This window comes from Zootermopsis nevadensis, unplaced genomic scaffold (genome assembly GCF_977971745.1).
Source record: "Zootermopsis nevadensis isolate Lab colony 2312 unplaced genomic scaffold, Znev_1.0 Znev_ptg000024l, whole genome shotgun sequence".
NCBI lineage: Eukaryota > Metazoa > Arthropoda > Insecta > Blattodea > Termopsidae > Zootermopsis > Zootermopsis nevadensis.
The window spans coordinates 9,066,748-9,092,776 of record NW_028259156.1 but is presented as its reverse complement, the minus strand read 5'-3'; the positions used below and the strand labels follow the sequence as shown (position 1 = coordinate 9,092,776).

General features: G+C 37.3%; 2 protein-coding genes across 16 annotated transcripts in view; one reads left to right on the top strand and one right to left on the bottom strand.

Moving 5' to 3' along the window:
- Positions 1 to 12,750, bottom strand: part of LOC110838474 (uncharacterized) — a 247,961-nt gene extending 235,211 nt beyond the window's left edge. The window contains exon 1 of the mRNA XM_087355359.1: positions 12,130 to 12,750. Within this exon, the coding sequence (XP_087211485.1) occupies positions 12,130 to 12,196 (67 nt within the window). The 5' untranslated portion in view covers positions 12,197 to 12,750. The remainder of the gene's footprint in view (positions 1 to 12,129) is intronic.
- The window catches only part of LOC110827981 (E3 ubiquitin-protein ligase sina-like), a 635,101-nt gene that overhangs the window by 252,860 nt on the left and 356,212 nt on the right, over positions 1 to 26,029 (top strand). For all 15 annotated transcript variants that reach the window (XR_015536943.1, XR_015536944.1, XR_015536941.1 and 12 more), the window contains one exon: positions 14,985 to 15,042. Coding sequence is in view for 9 of the 15 variants with exons in the window: in XM_087355373.1 (XP_087211499.1) it covers positions 14,985 to 15,042 (58 nt within the window). In the remaining 6 variants the exon portion in view is untranslated. The remainder of the gene's footprint in view (positions 1 to 14,984; positions 15,043 to 26,029) is intronic.

The window sequence follows — 26,029 nt, the reverse complement described above, 5'->3', positions numbered from 1 at the left end:
ATCCATACATTTTGTGCACACGTACAGCCACAATGCTTTTCACAGTGTCCCGCTGCTTTCTTCTGTGCAGACAAAACCAACGTTTTTCCGTAAAGACTTGTTAGTTTCTCTTTGCATGTATAGCCGAAAGTGTCAGATGCATCTAACAGAACCTGTAAATTCCCGCGCGTATGGTTCCAACTTTCCATAAGTACTTGGCGCTTTCTTTCGCAGGAAAAGGCAAAGTGTTTCATAAAGATCTCTAAACTCTGTGCTCTGTAGGTTTCATGATGACAAAGAATTTATTGCAATACTGAAGAAATATTTTCTCTGCAAGAACTTGTTAGTCAGTCTTATTTCAGAATTTAAAAAAGCAGACAAGTTTAAGTTTTAACAATGTTTATACATTTTTCCGGTACCCTTGGTCTATGGACATTTGGTAGGACTCCTTGGACGAGGGATCGGCCCCTCGCAAGGCCTCTACCTGTACACAGGACAGCACAACACAGAAAAACGCGGACAAACATCCATGGCCTGAGTGGGATTCGAACCCACAGTCCCAGCGACCAAGCGGCACAAGGCCCACGCCTCAGACCGCGCGGCCACTGCAGACCCCAGACAAGTTAAATACATATTGAAATAAAAAGTTGAAGCATAAGACCTTTTTGCAGGATACGTAGCTGGAGAATGTTTTAAAATGGATATGAGAAGAATTTCCTTAAAAAAAGGTAAGCCATATATAGTGAAAAGGCCAGATGCTAATAACCTTAGCTTGTCTTCTACTATTGGTATAATAGCTAATGTCCTGCACGTGTGTGTCGTTCGTACTATGGGGGAAAAAAGTAGTTCTAGTGGTGGCGACTCTGGTAGGAAGAAATATGGACGAGGCTATGTTGGCTCTTATTTTGGGGTCTGACGGGAATGTAACTTCAGTCATCGAGAAGATGTTTTCACATTTCATTTACTTTACAAGGAAATTTTATGAATGTACGTTGTACTATTATAATCCAGAAGAACTAGGAAATAAAAGCAATGCTAAAGAATTTGGGGATTTTTTCCAAAGGCATTGACCGATGGTACGTATAACGGCTTGGATAGAACGGAAGTGGAGCATCTACTCCACGCTAATGTACGATAAAAGCGACCTCACATCGTTATTAATGTATAAAGCACGTCATTATAGCTTAAGGTTCTTGGTCTTTCTCTAGTACCGTGCTGTACATAATAATGTTAGGGCTATTGCATTAGCAAGTAACCATTCTATTAAATATCCTTTGTCCTTTATATTGACAGACTCTCCCAGGCGCCACTGCCTGCAAGTCCCCAATGATCCTTCATACGTCCAAACCACTAATCTGTATCCAGCGAACTGACGTCGTTTACTGATTATAACATCGTTATTATGTGAAGTAAGCATACGGAGATGACGTGAGAGAAAAAGTGACGTAAGTCAAATTTATTCTAACTTGCGATGTAACGACCTTTTCATATCCGGGTTTCTCCCTCCGCTATGAATGTCCTCTTCTTTATTTTGAACTTTATCGATCTTATGTTTTCGAATTATTTCATATCCATACAATTTTATGCAAACTTACACCTGATACATTTGATAAAACGTTATGTTCAATATATCATGCTTCTATGGAATGTTCATCTCCATTACAATTACGCATTCGTAACTTATTCTGAAGAAGAAATGATACGAAGTTGGGTAAACACTTTTTCTTGTGAGAGGTTTTTGAATGTATTTCCAATTGATAAATCTGAATCTATTTGCGTCAGAGAAAGAATATTGACTCTCAGGACGGAACGAAGGCCCATCTAGATTGCGAATTGTTCTAGCGGCGTGGTGTAACAAGGTTTTAGTCAGGTCATACGCTGATTGGTGCACTCTAGCAATCATTGCCATTGTTTAACCTCCACTTTAGTGCCTCTTTCTTCCTCGTATGGATTAAGGAGATTAATGATAGGGTTCCGTGGGCGCATTATAAATTCCACCTCGAGTTTGCGGACCGGAGAACCATCATTTAGAATATTTCTCTTTGTGTTCGGACCTGCATTACCGAAAGCCATTGAAAATTGTTAGGAAGTTTAATGATACTATAACAACTTTTGACAAGCAGTAGTGTCATATTGAGATTTACGCATAGGGTAATGAGCTTTCAAATTTCTTCTAACGTTGCATTTATTGGGGATGGTTTTCATCTGGAATTTTTCGCCGTGTAGTCTTGTACATATCAACCGACGTTTCGGTGTAGTTTGGTGCCTCTATCACCAGGGTTATAAATATATATTAGGCCTGCATGATTCACCTTACAAAAAGAAAATCTCGTTATTTTTATTATCCCTAACACGTAGGTCATGTGACATGAAGTTAGTTTCGTAGTTGTCGAAGTGGCGCCACTCTCAGATATGTGCGACAGTCATTACCAAACAGCTAATTATTATACTCTCTGCACTAAGTTACTGGTTTATCTTTGGCCCCTTACTTGGCTGGTCTAGGAGTAAAGATACTTTTTATGAAAGTGTAACATTAATTATAGTGTTCGCGTATTCCCGTCTAAAGCTTAAATTGAAATTTAGTTTAACACACCATAAACGATATCCTTCACTTTATACAACAACAACCATTTTTCGTTACTATGGATGCCCAAATCCTTCACTGGCGCACACAGTACAAAGAGTAATGTGTCAACTGGGTATGTTCCCAACCAAATTAAATAAACGAACAATGCAATAATAATATATTTAGTTATATGTTGGTTGAAAAAGTGTCTACAAATTATTGTATAAAATATTTTTTTTTAAACTACTCATATAATTAATGATGGGAAAGTTATCAAAAGCAAAGGAAGACCACTCTTTATCAGATTACTTCAACCATAATTGCTTCCATTATAGATTTTAGTCTTTAAAAAAATAGTTTTATTTACTAGGTCAAATCTTGGAGATCCCAGAGAGAAGGGATTAAGCTTCATCCAAACAGTTTCATGTGCGCATATGGGACACTAAATTTTAAATTTAGCCTATAGGATGATATCAACACGTCGATATTTTGTAACGAATGATGCATCAACTACTGAGTTGTGTTTTAAGTACGTGGTAACTAGTGATGGAAATATTATAAATCTGCTTGAAATTAAGGAAACTAGAAGTTTAATGATAGGAAGTGAATATGATAGAGCATATTGTGTACTTTGTCTGGATAAAATGGTATAAAGCGCCATTTGGTGCAGGAGTGTCGCTGGGCTGGGGGGTGAGGTGAATAACGGCTTTGTGGTTTTCTGCCCGCAACTCTTTGTTAAAATATGCACATCTATAAAAACAAATTACAGTAGCCAATTACATAACTAACCCCTTTCATGTTTTGTGTGTGTGTGTGTGTATTTGCGATAGGTGGAACCAATATTTTGAATTGGCAAAATTCGCTTAACTAAAAGTGATTGCCTTTTTAATTGCGTTTGGCTAGTTTAGGTACTTTTCCAATATCATTAAGACACGAGATAACTGGTAATGTACTAACAGCAGCTCTGTTTAACGCATTGCAGTGGAAATATGTAACATGCATGTTACCACTGTTATTTCGTCACAACAACCCTATTGTTGAAATCGATCAGAAGAACTTTGTGAAGTGGCATTGCAGTATGTACTCATTCAGCGGTGGAGATATTTGTTATACTACGTTTGATGTTATCTATGCTAACTGCGCACACAAAAAGTCTGAGCAATTCTAGTTTAGCTTTTATTGAATTCTTTTGCGATATAATTTAAACAGCGTAAGCTTTATAACATAGAATGTTGTTATGACAGTGATTAATTGAGATGCCATCTATAAGTAAGCTGTCGTAGTTGACATGTCGGTACAAGTCCAAAAACTTTTTTGAGGGCTAAGGAAATAGCCAACTCCTTCAGAAGCTGGTAATTATTCAAATGGTGAAATATTTTCAACCGCCTCGGGAACCGAATAGGCTATTCTGTACCATTAACAAGAGCCCACTACTCGACGGTATTGTGAGAGAGATTAATCCCGTCCACACTCCCATATCCCATGTCTTTATGAATCAAGTTCATATCATCTTTCCGACTATTCCTACATTTTTCAAGTGGACTCTTCCTTTCAAATTTACTATTAAAATTCTGTAGGCATTTCTCATCTGAGTAAAGTTACAAGAGTCCTCGGTAGGAAACCCGGTCATCGGCCGAGATAGGACCCACCCCCCCTGCCCCCACACACGTACACGAAACTCAGCGTCACAAATCTTGAAGTCACTGGACTGGACAATATTTATGGTTCTATGTTTACTTTATACACTTGCATGCTCCATTATTTTCAACTACTATTAATCACGTTACACGATAAATGTAAGTGTTGTGAACAATTTAAATTTCATATTTTCCCAGCTGATTTCGAAGAAGTTGTGTTTGTGCTTTTGATTTCAGCCACTGATATCTGATTGGCTGATTTCAACAAATCGAACAAATCGTGTCATCTGCATATACCGCAAATAACAACGTGTATTTTGTCTTTCCTGGGATACTGGGAACGACCCGTTCTTCAAGTGCCTGAGCACTGCGGGTTCCAACTTTTCGTTGGCTTGATCTATAGGCATTCGGTAGGACTCCTTGGATGAGGGATCGGCCCGTCGCAAGGCCTCTACCTGTACACAGGACAGCACAACACAACATCGATGGCTTGAGTGGGATTCGAACCCACGGTCCCAGCGACCAAGCGGCACAAGGCCCACGCCTCAGACCGCGCAGCCACTACGGACCCATTTTGTCTTTATTAATTCTTATATGTGATCAAATGTCCAGCTTTGCAAATTACGTATGATGTACGAGACGATCTGTAACAAAATTCTGTTACTAACGTTAAAATACGGGTGTGTTCTGGATTGTACCGCCATGTCATCTGGTAAAGTACTAATCGCCATGATGATGGAGGCAGCAAGTGCATCTGAAACGTTGGAAAACTTCTACCAGACTACACGGCGCCACAACCCAGAAGGCAGCCATCTTCATACTCGCCGCCGTGAGAATTCCTATTCCTAACGTTAAAAGTTTCGAAGATCCTAGACCATGTGCGCGAAAACACATTTTTAGTATTGTGTAATTATTCCGTTCTCACTTTTACAAAATTCACTTCATGAAGGTCAGTATCTGAATTTTTTTAATAATTATTTATTTGTTAACCTCTGGAATGTAATCTATTAATCTTACACTATCAAAGCTCCAGTGCTGTGGCTGGCAAGTTTGTGATTAGACAACTAATATTCGTATGTCTGCTGGTAATACGTTCACTTTGCGTTAAAGATTCAATAGCGTCGCATGGCGTAAGCCACCTGAAGAATTGCTGTGCTGTAGTTCGATAAGGTATTCGATGCGTGTGCGTTTGAAGTAAATTGAATCTCCACATTTAAATGTTGCACTAGAAGAAGGTTTCATTGGATGCTCGAGTGATTGTGAAGTTCACTTTGCAGTAAAACAAAGTAAATAAGTAAAGTAACGCTATAAAATGTTCGCCAGGTGCAGGAATGAGAACTGTGTGCAATCTTTCGAATTCTGGCTTTAGACTTGTTGTGTTCCGTCCTGCTTGCTCACTGATTGCTGACCGACCACTCGTAAGTAGCTTCTTGCTTCATTACGTACTCTGTTTCGCTGTGTTCATGTTGTTCAGACTGTACATAAACAGCGTTCTCTAGCAGTCCAATATGGCGTCTGTCCCTGTTTTTCACGTCCCCGGATCTAACTCCGGGGAAGACTAACCTGATTGTCCTGTCCTCTGACACTGAGGACAACACAGTCCAGAATAGTTGGTTTGTTTCCACGTATATATCGATTTAAATCATCCTGTTTGATTTTCTTTCGTCTAGGAACGCGGCTAGAATATTCATATCAGAAGAATATCTTACTGTAAAGTAACATTTTCATTAACAATATTGGAAAGGTATAATCTTGGGGTACACTTCAATTTCAAAGATGTTCTTCACGCCACATTTCTGAAGGTGATGTCAGCAGGTTCCTTAATTGATAAACATGGTCCCAAGGATTTGTGGTCACACATCGACCTTTATAAGATTTCGGGCTTTTACATGGCGAATAAGAATATGTCTGCTTTCTGTGTCGTTTCGCCGCGTAGTCTGAGAGAAGTTTCCTGCAGGAAGCATCTCTGAAACGTCGGTAAATTGCTACCAGACTACTCGGTGCTAATTCCATGATGTATGTTATGTCGTAAATTTAAAGCCATTATCAAATAAACCAAGAATCGATTCCTCAGAAACAATAATTTGTTTTATATAAACGAACAAATGACTGTGCTTCTCGCGCTGCCTATAAAATTAGGACAGTTCTCATTCTCAGTTTGCATCACAGAAGTAGAATCTCGCCTACAAAATGCCAAAGGAGAGGTTTATAAATCGTAAAGGAACACGTATAAAGAGTGAAGATCAATGGCTTTACTCGAAATGGGTTTCGATTTCTTTTGTAGCTTACAGCTGAGCCATTTTATTTCAGGATGAAGATCACATTCATTTGTCCTGGCATTACTGCCGCTAAAACGGAATGAAATCTCTTTCTTTGTTTGGATTTGAGTATGCCATTACGAGCTCAAACCACGATATAAATGTGTGTATCGCATTCGTTATACAAATAACTTGTTCTGTTCCGACTGAGGACTCTTAGGCCTATAGCCAGGACGCTTTTCCATCGGTCTGTTTTCACTCAGCAGGATTTGTGTGAAATTACACACACGGCATAAAGTTATGAGCGATAAAGTCCAATTATGACGCATTGTCTACAGTACATATTACAAACGCCACAAAAAGTGGGATGTTGAACAATATAACGTCACTCTATTATCCTAGCATTCGTTATAAACACTTGGACGACATTAGTTTTCGTCATAATTTAATCCACCCGTCTGATTGAGCCGTAGATTAAATTTTAAAACTGTGACTTACATATATTTATATCTTTGATAATATTAATATACATCTTAAGCAAATGGTGTGGACTAAATCCGTCTGGCAATTGGATAAATTCCAATAGCGAACTGTCGTGAAGTTGATAGTATAATAATCCTGGGGTTCCATAATAGGAGCAAATTTCCTGGCCAGATGAATGATTATTAACTTCTAAATAAGTTCTCTGTTCTAAGGAGTTAATTACAGAAGGATAATAATATAATAGGACTAATTAGTTAGTTTCTATTTGTGCTTGGAGGATGTTTTCATTTTGTCTAGCATGCAAGTTTAAACAAACTATTGACAATTCTTTGATCTTAAAACCTGCAGTTCTGTTGGATTCAATAGCCTACTAGATAATCACTGTTCATCATATAAATTTAGGAGTTTAGATGTCTGGCTACTTGTTAACCTGTTCCATCCTCAGTTGTCCACAATTACATACGCAATATGCCCCCAACCCACCACGCTTCTTCCAAGTACAAAAGCACAGCGCAAAGTCTTTGGAAAGCTTCAAGCGAGTTCCGTTCCTCTCAGCTGTTTATGTGACCACAAATGTCAGAAACAATCTCATTTCCTCACTCGTTGAGGCGTGAAACTGAAGCTAGCCGAACGACAAAACCGCTTTAATACGGTTCAAGTGGGTCTGCTTTTTATCTGCTAATTCAGTGGTAGAGGTGAAGGTCACTTCGCAGAGTACAGCCATTTCTGCGAAGTTTCTAGTCGTTCAGTTGATGAAAAAATGTCCCGCCTTAATATAATTTGAAGGTTTATTACCGAATTCACAAGACTCATCTTCCGGTTACTATCCTGAGCCAAGAAAATAGTTTATCGCCCTTCTACACTATCCCGTAAACCTCAATTTTAATATTATTATCATCCCATCTGTACCTAGGTCTCCGGAGTGGTCTTCTTCGTTTAGGCTTACAAATAAAAAAAATTATACGTACTTCATAACTCTCTGATATATATTCTTTGACCATTTCATCTTCCTTGATTTGATAACCCAAGTAATTATCAGTAAAAACTCTAGATCATGATATCGGTATCATACAGATATTTCCAGCCTCTCCTCCGCCTTCGGTCCAAATCTTTTCCTCAACCCCCTGTCCTCGAATACCCTCTTTATTTATTGTTCCTTTAATGCGATAGGCCAAGCCGAACGTCACGGTCGAGTGGTTAGCTCTCCTACTGCTAATTATACAGCTCTCTGTTTGAATCCCGGCACGAGACCGGTTTTCCTGGCTTTCCAAACGCCGAGATGGTGCTTTAAATTCGGTTAAGACTACTTTCTTCCATAACCTCAAAATACAAATGTAAGGACCACTAGAATTACATAGCTTTGGATTGTGATTTTAGTGGCACATGGATCTTTAAAAATCCGCAACCTTTGTTTCGGACATATATTTATTTCTGTAAACAACATTGCAGCAGGGCTATTTGTACATTTAGTCTTGGGTTTCGCGGCGATAACCAACACTCCATTGGAGATAACATTGTGACCATTTGTATGGCAACATTACAAACATTCCTACGCATTCTTGCGCATTGCAATGGAAACATATTGACGGTACAAAATTTTTAACTTATGCCAAACAATTTAACGTATTTCAAATCCATACTAACGGAAATATGCAGCTAAATGGATCACTGTATTTTTAACGTGGAATGTGCAGTTGTAATTCTTGGTTGGCTAAGCGTTGAAGTGAACCTAGAGTTAGGTGGCACACACAATTTCGATCATCTTGAGGAAAATGCTGATTATCATTATTAAGAGCTATGTCAGACAACGAGCGTGAGGCATAAGGACGCATTGACATTTCACATTTATAATTGTGTTACAGTTTACTCTTGAAAGCTGTCACTTTCTCCGTATCGAAGACTTTCCTGGACAAAGTAATTGCTCATACATAACAATTCAGTGTGATAATGAAACACTCGATGGAAGCCCCAGATAACACCCCAACGAAGAACCTGTTATATATATACATATATATATATATTGCAACTATGTGTGTTGATACTTATGTCTTTTACCGCACGCTGTATTTTAGTGGTTGGTTATTCTGCTTCTTACTCGGGATGTCTCAGGTTCAAATCTCTGTCTGGAGACTGGATATCCTGACTGAGGCTTTACGTACTTTTCTTCAGTCATTCCAGGCAAGTGCCGGGGATAGCAGACGCGCCTTAAATCACGTCATGTCTGCTTCCTTCCATTTCTTTCCAAGTCACTGTTTACTAATCATACTATCAGTCGACGATATATAATCTGAGCAATTGAAAGCGTCCTTAAATAATCCATTATATAAAATATAAACCTTCGCTTTTTCCGTCCTTGACTCGCCTGATTATCCCGGTCTAATCGGTCTTGAAGTTAACCACATCATTGTGTGTGCCCTATGTCTTCCGTCCTGCTGACTGATGGTTACTAAGAAACCATATATGTTGCATTAAACGATTTTCAAAATCCCTTCGTTACGGCTTAATGCACAAAGTTACACATGTAACGGACTTCGCCACCGCGTAGTAAATAACATAAAATGTGTCTGATGTCACGTCCTCTTGTTTTTGGAACTTGAACGTAATGATTAAGAATTGTTTTTCTTGTAGTGTACAGACTTTCATGTGTCACTTGAGAGGGGTTAATTAACTCTCCTTACGTCAATGGTTCATGAGGTTCATTAAACATGAATGTACAAGATGGATCTAATATGCACGTAATTATAAGCGTTACGTAAGTGTTTGTGTGATGTCATAAGTCCAGTGGCGATGGTGTATTGTTATAAAATAATTACAATTTAAGCCACTTTGTGTTCCGGCGATGTTGAATTATTTGTAAACGACAGTGTCTAAGTATATTCGTACAATTTTTCAATAAATAATCCATTTAAACATATATTTGTAATGTAATGTTAATATTGATGTTTTGTTAAAAAATAACAAATATGTAGAAGAGCATTTTATAGACACCACATGAAACAAGTACCAAACCTTTGTAATGAAATGTTAGAATAAGATAATTATTAGCTATAAATTGTGTCACTGGTTCATATTTATTTTTGATTTATATAATTTAATAACGTTACGTAAGAGCCTGTACTCAATAACTATTAGACCGAATGTTGTGGTTCAGGGATTAACATTTTTTCTTCGTATTCTGGAGGTACCGGGTTCAAATGTCGCCATGGGGGGGGGGGGGGGGGCTGCTGGCCTTTCGTTATTCCCTCTTTCGTTTTTGGTTACTTCCCGGACGAACTTTAAAATAAGTCTTGAACATTTGCTTTCATATCCTTTCCAATTCACCATTGAAATAACATCATTTTGTTTAACTTCATGCATGTATTTAAATGTCGCTGTTAAATGAGTCAAATATCTCTGAACAACTGATTTTAATTCAAAGACTTTAATTGTCTGTGTAGAACTACACAAATAATAAGTGTAAATAAATCTGTACTTGTATTTCAGAATCGGGATCGAATGCGTTGGACATAAATAAATTAGTCGTGGACCGATTTAATGGATGCTGTAACGTTTTGTTTGTGGTGAATCAATGATTCGCTCAGGTGTGGAGTGAAATTGTCTTTCTTGCACTGCAGTTCAACTCATTGTGGTTTGTGGAAGCGATGGAAATAGTCACATTGAGGCAGCGATTTGAAACCTGAGACATAAATGCAGATGAAACCCATCTCATGAACACCAATTTAGTCATAATATATTAGGTTGTGTATTAATTCTGGAACGATTTCTAAGTACTTTTTGACTAGAAATGCGTAAAAGTTACACTTTACGTGAAACATCATTTATACACGTTTATAATATGTAATATGTTTACGAACTTTCAAAAATGCAACTGGAACTCATTACTCTTCGAGAAGTGTATGATTTCTTAACTTTTAAATCAAAATTTCGTGGACTAATTGAAATGTATTTTATGTTTTTTTATCGACTGAAGTCTCTGACCTGATATTTGGAAAACAAAAGTCTATACCTTCTAGTCATTATTTTTGCCATTATATTTCAAACCATTTGCAGCATGTGAAATAGGTTAATTTTTAATTTCGTTCCACAAAACATGTTCAGTTTCTATAATAACTTATATACCGATCATTTTAAAATATTTCTAGACGAGTAATTAACGGAAGTATCTGCAACGAAACTAAATAATATATTTATTTAAAATATGTTACTTTATCGTTATTACCCTACATGTTTCGGCGTATCGCCATCATCGGATGTACTATGGGTATTCTAAATGCCAAACCCCATGCTTTAAAATACATAATTAATAAAATTGAATGAATCCATATTTACAATTAGTAAAAGTTACAAATATTTTCAAAGCTTTGATGACTTACAAAAAATATTTAATAATTATAAAAAATGAGGATATGAACATTAAAAATAATAAAAAGGGTGGATATGCTGTTGAAGAAATATGGATGAGAATATAAATCTGTATTCTTCGTTACGTGATACCAAAGTTAATCAATTTCCCTTTAAAAGCGATAATTAAGGATTTATGACGATCGTAGAGGAAGTTACGATGTGACCTTTCGGTCTGAATTATATATGGCCGATGAACCTTCAGTATGATCCCTAATATTGTCTAGTATATGGGGTACCGAGTGGTTACAAACAAAAATAATATAACAGATATGAAGTTTTACTTTAAGTTAACAGAAACTAGACTCAACTCCGTGTGTGGACCCTCGAGAAAGTGATGGATAGGGAACCGAAGTTTCTGAAATTAGATTCTTGAGACGTGTTGCCAGGGTGAAGTTACTGCTAAAACAACGAACCGAACACATGACACAAATATTAAACATTTGAAAACAATAGGATTTATTTTTTCTTCTATAGACTTTTAATCTATCACAATGAAAGTCTCAGAGTAAACTTTCATTGTGACAAATTACGCAAAGTACGAACGTTCTAAAACTTTAACATTAACACATAAATTAACGAAACTTCGTAGAATCTATAATTCAGAAACTCTTTCGATAAAAAACAGCTTTGCCCCATGTTTCGGTGAAGATAGTATGGAGAACGTCATTTCGTAAGATATATTACAGAGAAAGTTTTATACCTCCTTTTTACGCTCTCGCTTTCATGCAAAACTTTTCCCTTCTATTCTAGACAAAAAAGTATCGCCATTTGAGTTTTATGCATCAAGACTTTCTGAACTCACCCTCCGTCCCGAATCCGAGCAGGACAAGAGAGATCAGCATCCACAGGTGGCGCCAGGAGCTTTCCATTGTCAAACAAAACACTGCGGTGACGCGGCCAGCCGTGAGACACAAGAGAAGGATAAAAGATTGTCTTTTCTTCCTTTTTAATCGCCTTTTCTTCTTCTGTTCTTCACAATGCGATTTTTACGTCTTGTTTTACAAAACTTTAATCCATTTTGTTCTACGATTTCCGTGCTTCAACTCAAAACTTCTTTCCAGTGTACAATAATTAGGTTTCACTGTGAATGAAATGCCTGAAAGTTAATGAAACACACGCTGTCAGCAGTGTCGTCACCGGAAACAACATTCGTGTTTTTGAATCAGATTTTCAACGTCACATTTCACCTTCCGGTTTAGTTTATGCTGGAGGAAGATGAGGTATATTTAGAAGCTGAGAGGGTGGTAGCAATGAACTGAGACACGTCAAATGGCACGCGACACGAGCCTCACGCTATAGAGACGGGAGAAGTCCACGCCACAACAGGACAGAGTCGGCCAGACAAACCAGAAGAGTCCCGTACAGCGGCAAGCACTTTACAGTCGAATCGCGGGATCTTCGTTTTCTCTCCTCCACTCCCCCCACCACTAAACATTCTGTACTTCCACCACCGCCCACCGAATATTCACGCGCATGCGTCAAGATTTAGTTGAGCAGTGGCATCCCTCTCTGCACCCCGCAGAGGACAGATTCTCGTCTCTCGGTATATCTCACTCTCTGTATTTTCATATATGCATCATCCGGTCTGTATTTTCCTTTTGTCCCTTTCGTGTTTTCTATCTGACAGTGTCCATGCCATTCATTTCTTTATCTTATTTTCATAGTCGCGAATTGTACTTTGTCCAATACGTTTTGTTAAGACGAATACGGCAAACACATCTGAAACTTTAGTAAACATCTACCAGGCTACACGGCGTAGCAACTCTGAAGACAGGAAATCTTCATACTCACCGCAGTGAGAACCTAACGATAGGGTTTATATTATGTACGGAGTCTCGTAAAATCCCCGATTCTGGATGACCGGTTCCAGAGTTCGAAATAAGAACCCCAAGAATACGCGCCAGTCTCATTTTCAGTATTTTAGTCCACTCGGACTAAAATTCATGATGGAGGAGACTTACTTCTGATTTAGTGAGCAGACACGATAAAACAACACGGTGACCCAGAATCAGTATATACAAGCCTATTTGCTCTTGTCCACTGTATAACAAACAAAACATTAGACCAGTCTGATTGGCAACTGGAAATTGAGAGGTCGTTTGGTTCAACAAGTTATTTACGTTTCTAGTTGACATTTGTTCTTGGAAACGATCACTACAGTGGAAAAGCAGAATATGGACAACTCACGTTACACTGTCAAGAGACTACTAATAAATAATCGTCTTATTTGTATTTTTGGAAATAAATTATAAGTTTGCAAAGGGTCTGAGCCTGTGTGCGTTTTACTACGTAAGTACGTAGTAAAACTATATAATACAAAGTAAAAGTAAAGTTTGTCCCACTATACGCCATGTAGGCGCTTGGGGTGAGTGGAGGTATAGCTCCTCTCTTCCTTGACCTCGGCACTAGATGGGGGTGAGTGGTCAGCATCACGCCCCGGCCGGCTTTACCCCCGGGAAAGGACCCCGGTACCCATTGTAGAGGAGGCTGGGTGGGCCCCAGAGCCGGTCTGGACGCAGAGGCTAGAGGAAAAATCCTCTGCCCCCGTCGAGGATCGAACCCCGGTCGTCCAGCCCGTAGATAGTCACTATACTGACTGAGCTATTACGGCTCATATATAAAACGGTACCAGAATTAAATATAAAACATAACTGAAAAGAATAAAATTGAAACGTGGCTGGTTTTCAGTTTTTGGTCAGTGATATTATTTATGGAATTTATTTGGAAAGAAACATTCCTGTCGCAGATAACTTACAGCTAGCTGACTTTCGACAGGTGTTCAAAATACTTTAATGGACTATAAGAAAATACTTAATAGAAATACAGAAATAAATAAGGGAACAAGGAACACTGAAAAAGCAAGCTACTGCTCAGAAACAGCCTGGTTCGTTTTTCGTATCTAATATAATAAACATTAATAATAAAAATTAGTTCCTGATTGAGAATTGAAGATTTCATGTCAGTGAATATGTCTGTTTTGGTTGGATTTTAACGACGTGTGGGCTTGGTTGGTATCTACCAAATCAGCGCAGGTCATTCATTACCGTCATCAACGTACTTCATCATTTTTTTTTAAAAATTGTACTCTAATTATATTTATGTAATGAACAGGGCGTATAGTTTTGGTCTGTACTTGTATATAATTACTTGTGTTGAACGGCGATGCCTGACCTGATTCTGTCACAGACCTAAGTAATGTTAGTATGTAGCAATTTACTGAAATTAGTACACACGACAAAGGCACCATTGAAATTGCTGGCACATCTTGAGTGTCGTATTTGTAAGAATGTGTGAATCAAATCTGTTCCGAAATAAGCACTCACAGACGAAGAACAGGGAACATATGAGTTATCTTGGATTCTCAAATTGGCGCATGTTATAAAAATTAATTTGTGGTCCATTATAATTTCCTGAAATTTTTAAATAAAGTCAGCTAATCACCAACTCGAATCTGAGTGTGCTACTATGTACAGCACGACAGTCTGATTTACCATACAATTGTAAAGTAATAATATTTGGATTTCTGTTTATCATGTTTTGTTCTCTTGTCTGTGGACACTTCACTCATGGAGTATAATGGTTATCAGTTCTATTGTGTGTTTAATGCGTTTTATGTCTAGAGGAATAACAATAAAGTTAATTTGTTTACTGTTCTAGGGAATGGATATGCAGATTATGGAAATCAACAGCTTCACGACGTATCGTTTCGTGTTGGGTGAGTTATTAACTAGTATTATAAAAAAGAATTAATTTGTAGAACGTATACAATTTTGAAATATATGTTAACCTGATGAAAATAAGAAAAAATATGGAATTATGCTCTGTAGTGTGGGTTATTTGTATAAACGTGTATTACTATATTTGGGTCGGTGGTGAGACAGCTCAGTTCGTTAATACTTTCTGCAAGCTACAATCTGTTATTGGAATTTTGTTTTAATAGGAAATTGTATTATTCCACTGTCATAAACTTGTTTTTTCTGGAAATCTTTTTAAACTGTTAAACTTAATGTTAAGAAGAGTATACAAATTATTTTGGCCATGAATACATGAACTCAAACCCATATTGTGGGAGCGAGGGGGGAACAATGTGTGTCTGTGGTTAGATGTCTGATGCTAGTTGCTCAGATATGAGATCGTGGGGCATTCATTTCAACAAAGACTTCGATATGTACGTGGAACGGGTGTGTCTTCCTTATCCAAGTCTTCAAACTACAGCGCAATATAAGAGTGAGGTGTATTATGTTTTCAATTTTCAGGCTTTCCTTTATTTCAATTGAAGTGAAATACAAGATCGACTTGGTGACCTCTAACCTTTGAGCTCGAGTTTCTTGTATTTTACCTGTGTCGGGTTTAATTCAGTTCATGAACGAATGAATAAATTTGGTTGAGTACTCTATACGGTGATCTGTGGCCGCCCTACACCAGGCTTAATTAAATCTGTAGTAATTTACTTCTAAATAATACTGTTTTTATTTATATGCATTTTGGGTAAAAATAAAACTTTTTCCGTAGAACTCTGGATGTTGTCTATCAGAGGTTCATTTCGTATCTCCGTTTCTCTGCATCTGGTCTAATTGCTAGTCGATTCGGATGTTTTATAGTTAACGGAACACAGCGATAAATAATACAAAGATTTGTGATGTCACATACTTCAGCACTGTAGATATTTTTCTTTTATGCCAGCTGTAGTAATATTCAAATGATTGTGACAATAAACACATAATTTACTTGGTGTCACACAGTTTATTTTCTCATACTTCCAAGCTAAGAACGGGTTTAAAATCTTTTCAAGTTTGTTTCTCACGGAGCACTAATTTTTATGTAGTGTCACTTAAGATGTTTCCTGTTACTCTTTAGATTTTGATGTAGTTTAATTAGTATATATTAAATCTTGTCCGTCTAATCACAATAAATTCTTATTAAATATTAAAATATTACAATAATTAACATTTTAATATTTAATAAGAATTTATTGTGATTAGACGCACAAGATTTAATATATACTTATTATATCACAATATGACGCAACTTTATCATCTTAGTTTAATTAGGTTAGACATACTGTAAGATATACACAGTTAGAATCATTAGATAAAAAGTTATTTATATTAATTTAAACACGTTGTTAGTAGCGTTGAACGTTATGGAATTGGTAAAGAATTGGAAAGGGTTTGGTAGAAATCGATCTTGTCGTAAGAAAGGTAGGGGACAATCCCTACAGTTTCGTATGGGATTGAGGACAATTACAGGAATCCTTAATCAGCAAGACTCCGAGATGAGATTTCTTATTCATCCCGAAAACGATACACGAGTGTTAGCCACTCAACCATGACCTTTGGCGAGTTTATCATTGTTTATTATATGTGATATAAGACAAAATGAATTTCGTTATTCTTGTATAATTTTCTTTGAAAGATAGTTTCTTAAAGTTAATTATATGCAAACTATGTATGGTGTTACAGTATCACTTTCGGAGTTCTTGATCTCGCGACAGCTGAATCTTTCATTAAGGTTTAATACAGCTTTGAGCATATAACGGTGTTGTTAAGTCTGTTCGCGCGGAATAATTTGAAAGTGAGAGCTCTTCTAGTGTTAGGTACTTCTCTGTGCTTAACAATGCGGTAAGGAAACCTCTGCTGATTGCTACCGTGTAAGAGATCAAACTGCCAAGCGCAATTTAACCGTTAGCACCAACTTTCCGTTCCAAGCACAACTTTACCTACCTAGGACGTAATTAATCCTTTTCGGGGTATGACTTAATGCAGCAGCGTTAATTTAAGTTGTTAATGCTTGAAATAATTAAACCTGTGTTGGTGATATTTATGACACACTTGTCAGAGAATATTTGTTATTGTTTTTATAAACGTCTGCGTTCTCTGGCTAATTTTTAAACTTTTGATTGTTTATTATTATTATTATTATTGTTATATGTTCGTCTACTCAACTTTTTTACACGTGCCCTTTCTCATTACTTTCTTCTTATCTTGTTGCTACTCTCTGAAAGGTTTCCAGTGTTCCTCTTACTTTTACCCTGTGATATAACATAGCCGCTCACAATTCCTGTTGTAAGTGAAAAAGTTTGTAAGTGTTCGATCCGGAGTGTTCCTTACATATTTCATGTTCTGATATTACTGATAGCCAAACGTAGCTTTGCGGCTAATCTTGCTGAGTTTTGATTTTTCGCTGGTAAAAATATTTTCTGAAAATATAAAATTCGATTACCTCTGCATGGATCAATCACTTTCCCTACAAAATGGAAGAAATATGACCTCATGATCTCAGAAATATTTTTTATCAGTAACAAGCCTGAGTCACTGTTGATTTCTCTTCATTAAATTGTTATGCTAAAGGAATCAATTTAATACGTGGTTTTATTTTATCAGAGGAATGTATTTGTGTACTTCTCAGGGAATAATACATTAATTCATCCTATACTGACGTCTGTATTTCAGCACCGTACGTTCTGGTGACAGGTGAAGGTTTCTTTTTCGAAATCGGGATATCCCGCGCAGTGGGTAATGTGAAGTTTTGTGAATTTCCTCTGTCTCATCAGGAAAATGTGTCCGAATCTTTCCGACTTCACGATTCATATTCTAAGATATAGAATTTATACAGCTGAAAAATTTGTTAAATATCTCAGGAATTAGTTTATTTAAATTGTGGTTAGTAACAAGGTCTCTACCGCCATTCTGAATGAGGTGAATCTATTCTCTTCCCTCCAGCCCTGTTTCCTCGAAGCAAATTTTAATATTATCATCCCAGTTACGCCTAGGTCTTCCGGTTGATCTCTTTCCTTTAGGCTCTACAGCCACAATTTTGCACACATTTCTCATTACCCAAGTTTGCTGTGTGCCTTGCCCATCACACCCTGTTGTGTGTGTTCGGCCTTGGAGAGTGCAGATTGTCTTATTAATATAATTCATTGTATGCACCCTAAATCTTAGTTTAACTTCAGCATAGACATGTATTTATTCATGCAGGAGGTTTACAATCCAACTGTTGGAGCTTCTTCCTTACACCGTAATTATAACTAACTAACTATTTGGCTTACCGAACCCGAAGGTTCATCACCCAATTAACCAAAGCCCTCCACCGGACCCTGTCCTGGGCCAACAAAATCCAATCTCCTTCGACTCCTATCTCCCATAGATCCCACCTGAGATTATCCTACCATCTACGTCTAGGTCTCCCCAGCGGTCTCTTCCCTTCAGGTTTCCCAACCAGTACCCGGTGCACACCTCTTGTCCCATCCATGCGCGCTACATGCCCAGCCCATTTCTTTCTTCTCGACTTAATCACCCTGACAATACTGGGGGAGGAGTACAGATGTTTAAGCTCATAATTATGCAGTTTTCTCCATGCCCCATCGTCTTCTCTCCTAGGCCCAAGTATCCTCCTCAACACCCTATTCTCAAACACCTGCAATCTGCGTTCCTCCCTCTGAGTGAGAGACCATGTTTCGCACCCATACAAAACAACAGGCAAAATTATTGTTTTATACACTTTAATTTTCAGGTTCTTAGAAATCAGACGGGAAGACAAAATATTTTGAACTGAGAAGTAGCAAGCATTTCCAGAATTTAATCTCCTCCTAACTTCCTCATGAGTGTCATTTTGATTTGTTATTGTTGTTCCCAGATATTTGAACTTTGTAACCTTTTCAAAGGACTTATTAGCTACACTAAGATAATTTTGCCCGCCTGTCTTCTGCTGACGAGATACTAACATGTACTTAGTTTTTTCTGAATTTACTTCTAGCCCCACTTGTCTACCAGCCTCTAGTAAAACTTCTGCGTTCCTCTTTATTGTATTCATATCGTCCCCCAATAAATTAACATCATCAGCAAATGCCAATAGCTGATGTGTCCCATTCAATTGTAAACCCTCCTGCCTATCTTGGACTTTCCTGATGACACCGTAATTATATTAGACATTATTTATTTGTAACGGGAATATGACACATACGACATTCCGGGCGTTGGGATTCCATAAATTGGGGGGAGGGGGTTAATTAAATTATTCTTTGTAGTTCAAAACAAAGATTTTTTCGTAGAACTACTTTTGTTTTTAGAGGACTTTAGAATGCAGTTTACTGGGCTTCTTTGGATTATAGAACTGTCGGAGCATTTGAACTCAGCTCTGGAGGAATACTTACCAGCTTTCTGTGATGTATTTGCTGTCCAATTTCTGTCGGTTGAAGCATAAACGAACACGCCTGCTTCAGTACTACTGTCATTGTGTTTGGAGTAGACTAAATTCCTAAAGTTCCAATAGAATTTAATTCCTGAGGTACGAACGGTGGCTATAACAAACCTTTGACTCCTCTCAAACCTGAGGTTCAAACCGTTCACACACAGTCTTCTCGGATCGTAACTGTGTGACAGAATGATTAAATCAGTGATGTGAGGCCTATTGTTGTGTACACTAATGTAACAGATGAAACGAGATTTCTTGACATCTGTCTTCTTCATTTTTTTAAAAGACACGTTTTGAAGATTTAAATCTGTTTCCGTCCTCACGGACGGTGATAATGTCCATACAGTCCATTACTTAAACAATATACCATAGTTACAAATCTTCAGATTTCGTTAACTTAACGGACCTTAGATATTTATCGTCTTTAGAATTTTGAGTTCATTCTGTGTGCAGTCACATATAATTCTTAGCAGCATATAAGCCTGCTGAAGTTAGACTAAGTTGTTACCTTTGGAGAGTACTGAGAAATTAAGAAATAAATGGGGTAAGAAACATGAATATATCTGCAAATCTACTTTGATACAGTCCTGTTATTGAAGAGTTACTATAAGTGAAGTACCAATCTCGAATCCAGCAATTTTTCATGCACTTGCATAAGTTTTTATTACATAAATATAAATTTTACAGGCGAGGTTTATTGGTAAAAATAGAGAGATTATCGCCTAAGGCTTTTAAAATAAAGTATTCAATCAGATAAAAAGTAAGTACGGTTTACCCTCCATTTAAATGTTTTTGGATTTAGCGGACACTGTCTGGTAACGTCACTTTTCTTTTATGGACGTGAGGCATTAGCGAAAATTGTCCGCTGAAACCGGCAGACTTTTCTTTTAACTAGAAATCTCATAAAGAAGTTACATAACACAATTAAAGCTTTAATTTAAGCTGACAGAAATTGAGTTCAGAAACACGTATGGATCCACAGAACTAGAGATAACTCAAAAGAGATTCCGAGATGAAGATTTATTAAACAATGGCAGCGAAGTGTATGGACGTGAAATATGGACGGAGTTTCGAAGTGACAGATAAGGAATTCAAGTTTCTGAAATTAGATTTCCTAGACTGTTGACAGGGTGAAGTTATTGCTAAAGCAACTAACCGAACACACGAGACAAATATTAAAACATTTTAAAATCGCTGAATGATAAGACTCATGTAGATTGATCACGTTTGAAGAATTGAAGAGGAAAAATGTATATAACATCTATTGAAGTCAAACTACAAGGTCGAAGAAAGTTCGGAAGGCACAAAACAAAATTGGGTAGATCAGGTTCAAGAACATGGAACGGTAGCTGGCCAAAGAACGTAATCCGTCGTGTTGAAGGAGGACACGAAATGAGTCGATTTTAAAGGTCACTGACGTTGGTGTGTTACAGTCGGGACTGTTAATTCTTCGACTATCTCCATCGTCTGTGTTTTTAAAAATAACGAAATAATGTTTGCATTAGAAGTAGGATCGCATTCGACATTCCTCTATTTGTTTGTTTCTCTCTGTCATTCCTTTCCGACGTTGATTCTCGATTAAAAATTTATATCAGCGTGATGTTTGCCTCATTTCTTGAGTTTACACAGTCCTGGATATTACATCCAGTAATCTTAAATTAAGTGTTAAGTGGGCCACTTATCCCGACGGCTTCTGGCGTCCTCATGTTGCGGATGGAGACGGCTTACATGTATCGTATGGAGGGTAGTTTCAGCTGTGCATACAACTCCAGCTTCGGGATTTCGCAGGTGGGTAACGACTGCACACCGTGAAAATATAACATGATGCGAAAAGTTAAGGGCCATGGGTAGGCTTTTGAAGATGGTTATGATTTTTTGGGTTCCATTAAAGACGGGGAATTTATTGAATAACTGAAGAACTTTGCTCCGTGGAGTTAGTTATTATTAAGAAGGTGCTTTATCCCCCTCGACTCCATTTTAGAGATTTAACATCTGCATTATCGGCTACGTATGACTTGGATTATTCTCTTTATAGTGTGTTAAGTCTTTGTGTGGTGTTAATCTCGGTGTGTTTACAAGCTGTAGCAGAATTTTAAAGTCTGTGTGCTTTATATGTTGGAGAAGCGAAGTTACACTTGAAGCAGTTTACTCGTTTCTGTATCAACGTTAGCAGTACTTGCAGGGAATGTGGTAAGCATAAGACAAACAGGAAGTAAATACAAAATTTGATTCAGAAAACGTATCTTCCAACATTTTCGTCTGCCATAAATTTATATGTCTTGTACTTATATTTTTATTCAGAAAGTTTAAAACGTATAATATTTGTGTCATTACTTCAGTTCGTTGTCTTAGCAATAACTTCATCGTGACATCATGTCTCAAGAATATAATTTTAGAAATGTTATTACTTAGCCACCATTTTCTTCCATCACCCTCATTTGACGTTCATACAAGTCGCCTGGCATTGCTTAATGAATCGTCATCATATTTTCAATTTCATTAATTTATATAGCCTATTCTGGTGGAAATGCTTGTATACGCCTTTACTCCACTCTTTGCAGGCTTGTTTCTGGTTGCTGGGACGAGTATATAAAGGGCTGTTTTATTAAAAGCCTGTGTATAGTAGAAAGATAACGCCCTCTGCGGACCATTATAAAGCCGTTTGAAATTAATACAAATACCTATTTACATTTGATTGTATGTTGCGGTAGTGGGCGGAGGAAAGACCTCAGCAAAGGAGAATGCAAACAAATTTCTCACCCAATAAAACAACATCGTCTTATATACATTTCCCATCCTCCCAAGAAGCCAAATTCATTATATTTAGCCGTGAGTTGGCTTCAACTGAATCTCTCTTTCCACCGTCTTCCTTTACTACCACTTCCAAAACTCCACCCCCGAAAAATAACGGTCTCACTTTACGTAGTTTCTCTTAAGACGTGTTAATTTAGCAGCAATTCTTGCGGGTGTGAGCTCGAGTAGGGGAGAAGAAGGGAATAGCTCCGCAGGAGAAGTTAAGGCGAAATTGGAACGCAATGATAACGGATAAATAATGGTGCAGTGCTTATTCCCTCTAATACACAGTTAAATGGAGCGAAATGGATTAGAATGCTAAGGATGAAGTCTACGTAGTGTGTGTTTAAGTACCAGCCAAGTACGTAGATGATTTGGTTTTGGAATTGGGAAGTTGAAGAAGAAATGAGGGTATTGTCAGGTTGCGTGGCTTGGGATCCGTTGCACACTGAGACGGGACTTCTCGCAGGGAGCATTTAAACAATTCCAAAGGGAAATGTACATGGGTGAAGGCAGACAGACCATGACTCAGTCTCCAGTGTTTTGCCCGACCTCACATTCTGTTCGTTGGAACGTGACAGATGCTTCAACCACCGGAATGTGTCCATTATTTTCCGAAACAAAATGGACGTTGGATAGACTAATCCCTGTCTATACTACCTTTTAAATGAAGCAAGACCTGTATAGGGTCAGTTTGGAAACAAATTTTGGTACTTTTGCTTAAATTGAAAAATTAATGTCACTTATCTAACTTAGTGATTCTAAAAGGATGTGTCGGGATTTGGTAGAGGAGTGGAATAATAACTCGACAAATGTTAGAACAATTTTGACAACTTGTAATATACAGTAATGAAATAACTCAGTTCAAAGCAGAATGGACAGTTCGTGTACACAATTGTGGGAGACATATCAACTGTCATCTTACAATTATTATTGCTTCATGACATGGGCTGAGCTCACGAACTGCGGCCTTTGGGATTTCTTGCGATCTAAGCTTGGTCGAGTCTACCCCGCAGAAACGAAACGTTTAGGTTAGGATAGGTTGTTTTTTTATACATGCGAGCCAAACCACAGACCTCAGATCATTTCCAGCCAATATACAAGGAGCAGAGTCCTAGAAAAGTCAATAATTGTGCGGTCAGATATATTACTGTGTTTCTGTAAAGTCTAATTAAAAATTATTCTCCCAATTACACCTGTCTTCCGGGTTCTGTTTCCTATGTTTTCAATACAAATTTTGTTCCCGTTTGTCATCTCTCCGTGCTTGCTACATGCGCCACTCATCTCATCCTCCTAGATTTTATCACTCTAGTAATATTTAATGAATAGTATAAACTACGTCGGTCTCGTTATGCAGTTTTCAGCAGCTCCCTGACATCACATTCCTGTTTGTTCATAATATTCTTATAAGAGCCTTGTTTTCAAACATCCTCAATTTGTGTTCTTCCTTTATTGTGCGACCTGGTTTCGCATACGTAGAGAACAACAGGTAAAACTGTAGTTCTCTGTATTTTAATATTTACATTATTAGATAGCAGAGGGTAAGACAAAAAACCTAACCGTTTGCATCTGATCTGGCAATTTATAATTCCGTGCCAAACAACGTAGTGGATTAATTAATCTGCCGTATGATAACCCGACAGTACGGCGCATGTGTGCGTCATGAAAGAGCAGTGACCTCCCTCAGATTATTAGTTGCTACACACCACATCACATACAAATTCAATACGGGGCCTTCGTTTAAATAAATTAATAAATTGCTTTAAAATTTATATAAGCTCATTGCTCAAATACGTTTCTGTTAGCATCTGTGTCTGTAGGACTCATTTCTTCTTGATAAGCTGATTGTCACTGAGCGGGTTAAGAAATTCCCCACCTTTTATATAAAATCATTGCAGATACATTTATGGCTACAGGAAGAGCTATTTAGCGAGACTACTAGCCATTTTTGCTCGTGTTAATTCGTACATATTATATGTTTATTAGCAACTGTAGTTCTGTGCAGAGATGTAATAGTAACATCTTAAGGGATGGAATTATTTGGGAAAGATAGTCATAATGGAAGATGATTTTGAAATTATGTTGAAGAACTAGGACAAAACGATGTGATTTAAATTGACTTGGGTCGGATACGATCAAGTGTCTGGCTCTTGAAACCACATTAATGAATTTTCTATTTTGATAAAGTGTGGGATAATTTTAGACCAGGTAAGTAACTGTTAGCTTCTCAAAAACGGCTCCTTCAAGTACTTAGTAGCAGTTCGAATACGCCAGAATTTTAACAAAGAAATAGTTTAAACACGAGATGAAAATACATAAGTCTGCGGTTAAAAATGTAAACATTTTAAAGGTATATAATTAAAATCGAACGTTTTTTAAATTATAAATATAACAAGACATATAATTAAAATCCGTAATCTATTTTGGTGAGTGTGTTTAGTGTGTGGACCGTTTTTGCTGTAAAAATATAGATAGATAATTATGTTTATGTAATTTGTAGTATTTCAAACGACAGCCGTTTAAATTCGTCACAAAATTCCTTACTACAATTGGGAATGCATATTTCCCATGCGTACCCTATGCTGTCTTGAGACCTGCGGAATTTTCCCGCCGTCAGTTAGGGAGTACGCATAGTTAGTGGCAACAGATTGGAGTGACAGGTACGCAGAAATGGAGAGGAGTAAGTGGCTTAGTGTCGAGAAGTCCAAATGTGTCTGCTGCTTGCTATCCTCCTCCTCTGCGTCGATCGATCATGTGTTGTAACTACTGTATAATCGTCCAAAGTATGAATATATACTAAATTATCAGAATATCGACAAAATTCGATTTAACTTCTAAGGAAACATAAGACGTAAAAATATTTTTGAGTTTCTTTTCTTCAAAATTTAACTACGGTTTGTAGCCATTATTCTTCCATTCTTGTGTGATGATGCCGTGTTGTTTGAGGCTAATAAACGTTGAAGATGGAGGCCGGAAGGTACTAAGAAACGTCGGAAAATTAGCCCATTAAAGCCGTAGAATGAAGACAGATCTTTTATTCATAATTTTCACCTGTAATTTTTAATGGTAGTTGTGAAACAGTCACATTTTATCCCAATTTGATTGTTGAATGTATTTCTCAAACACGAAGGCTTGGTATATGCGTAACACCAAAACCCCATATACATATAAAATGCCCTGATCTTACCGGCATTTTCAAACCTAATACTTGTCAGAGATGAATGAATCTTTAGCCTTACAGTTTCAACGTATTTCTCGTGGCTTAAAATTTGCATTGGCTTTTAAATGTCTTTGCGCAGTGGCTGTTCATTTTTGTCTGTGTGAATTTCTTTCATATTTTATACCGCATAATATACGTAGGTCGTTTCTAATGTGGTTATAATTTATCCTTTGACGCTACTTTAAAATTTTATTTCAGCAGATTTTTTTATCTGTCATTATCACAAATCAACTATCATTGCCATGAAAGAGGGCTAGGAAAGAACCGGTTCTTTTCAAAATCTAATTTGTATTTAGTTTCCTGCTTTAACATTCTAAGTCTTTTTGAAAGTCTTAAATTATGATTCCTATTTGTATGTTTTATTGTTAATTTTTCTTATACCTTAGTCTCCTTTATGTACTTTGCTACATTCAGTGCAATTACAAAATTAAACTTTTCTAAATGTCTTCAATAACATCCTTTGTTGGTATAAGATCATCTTTATCTCAGTGCC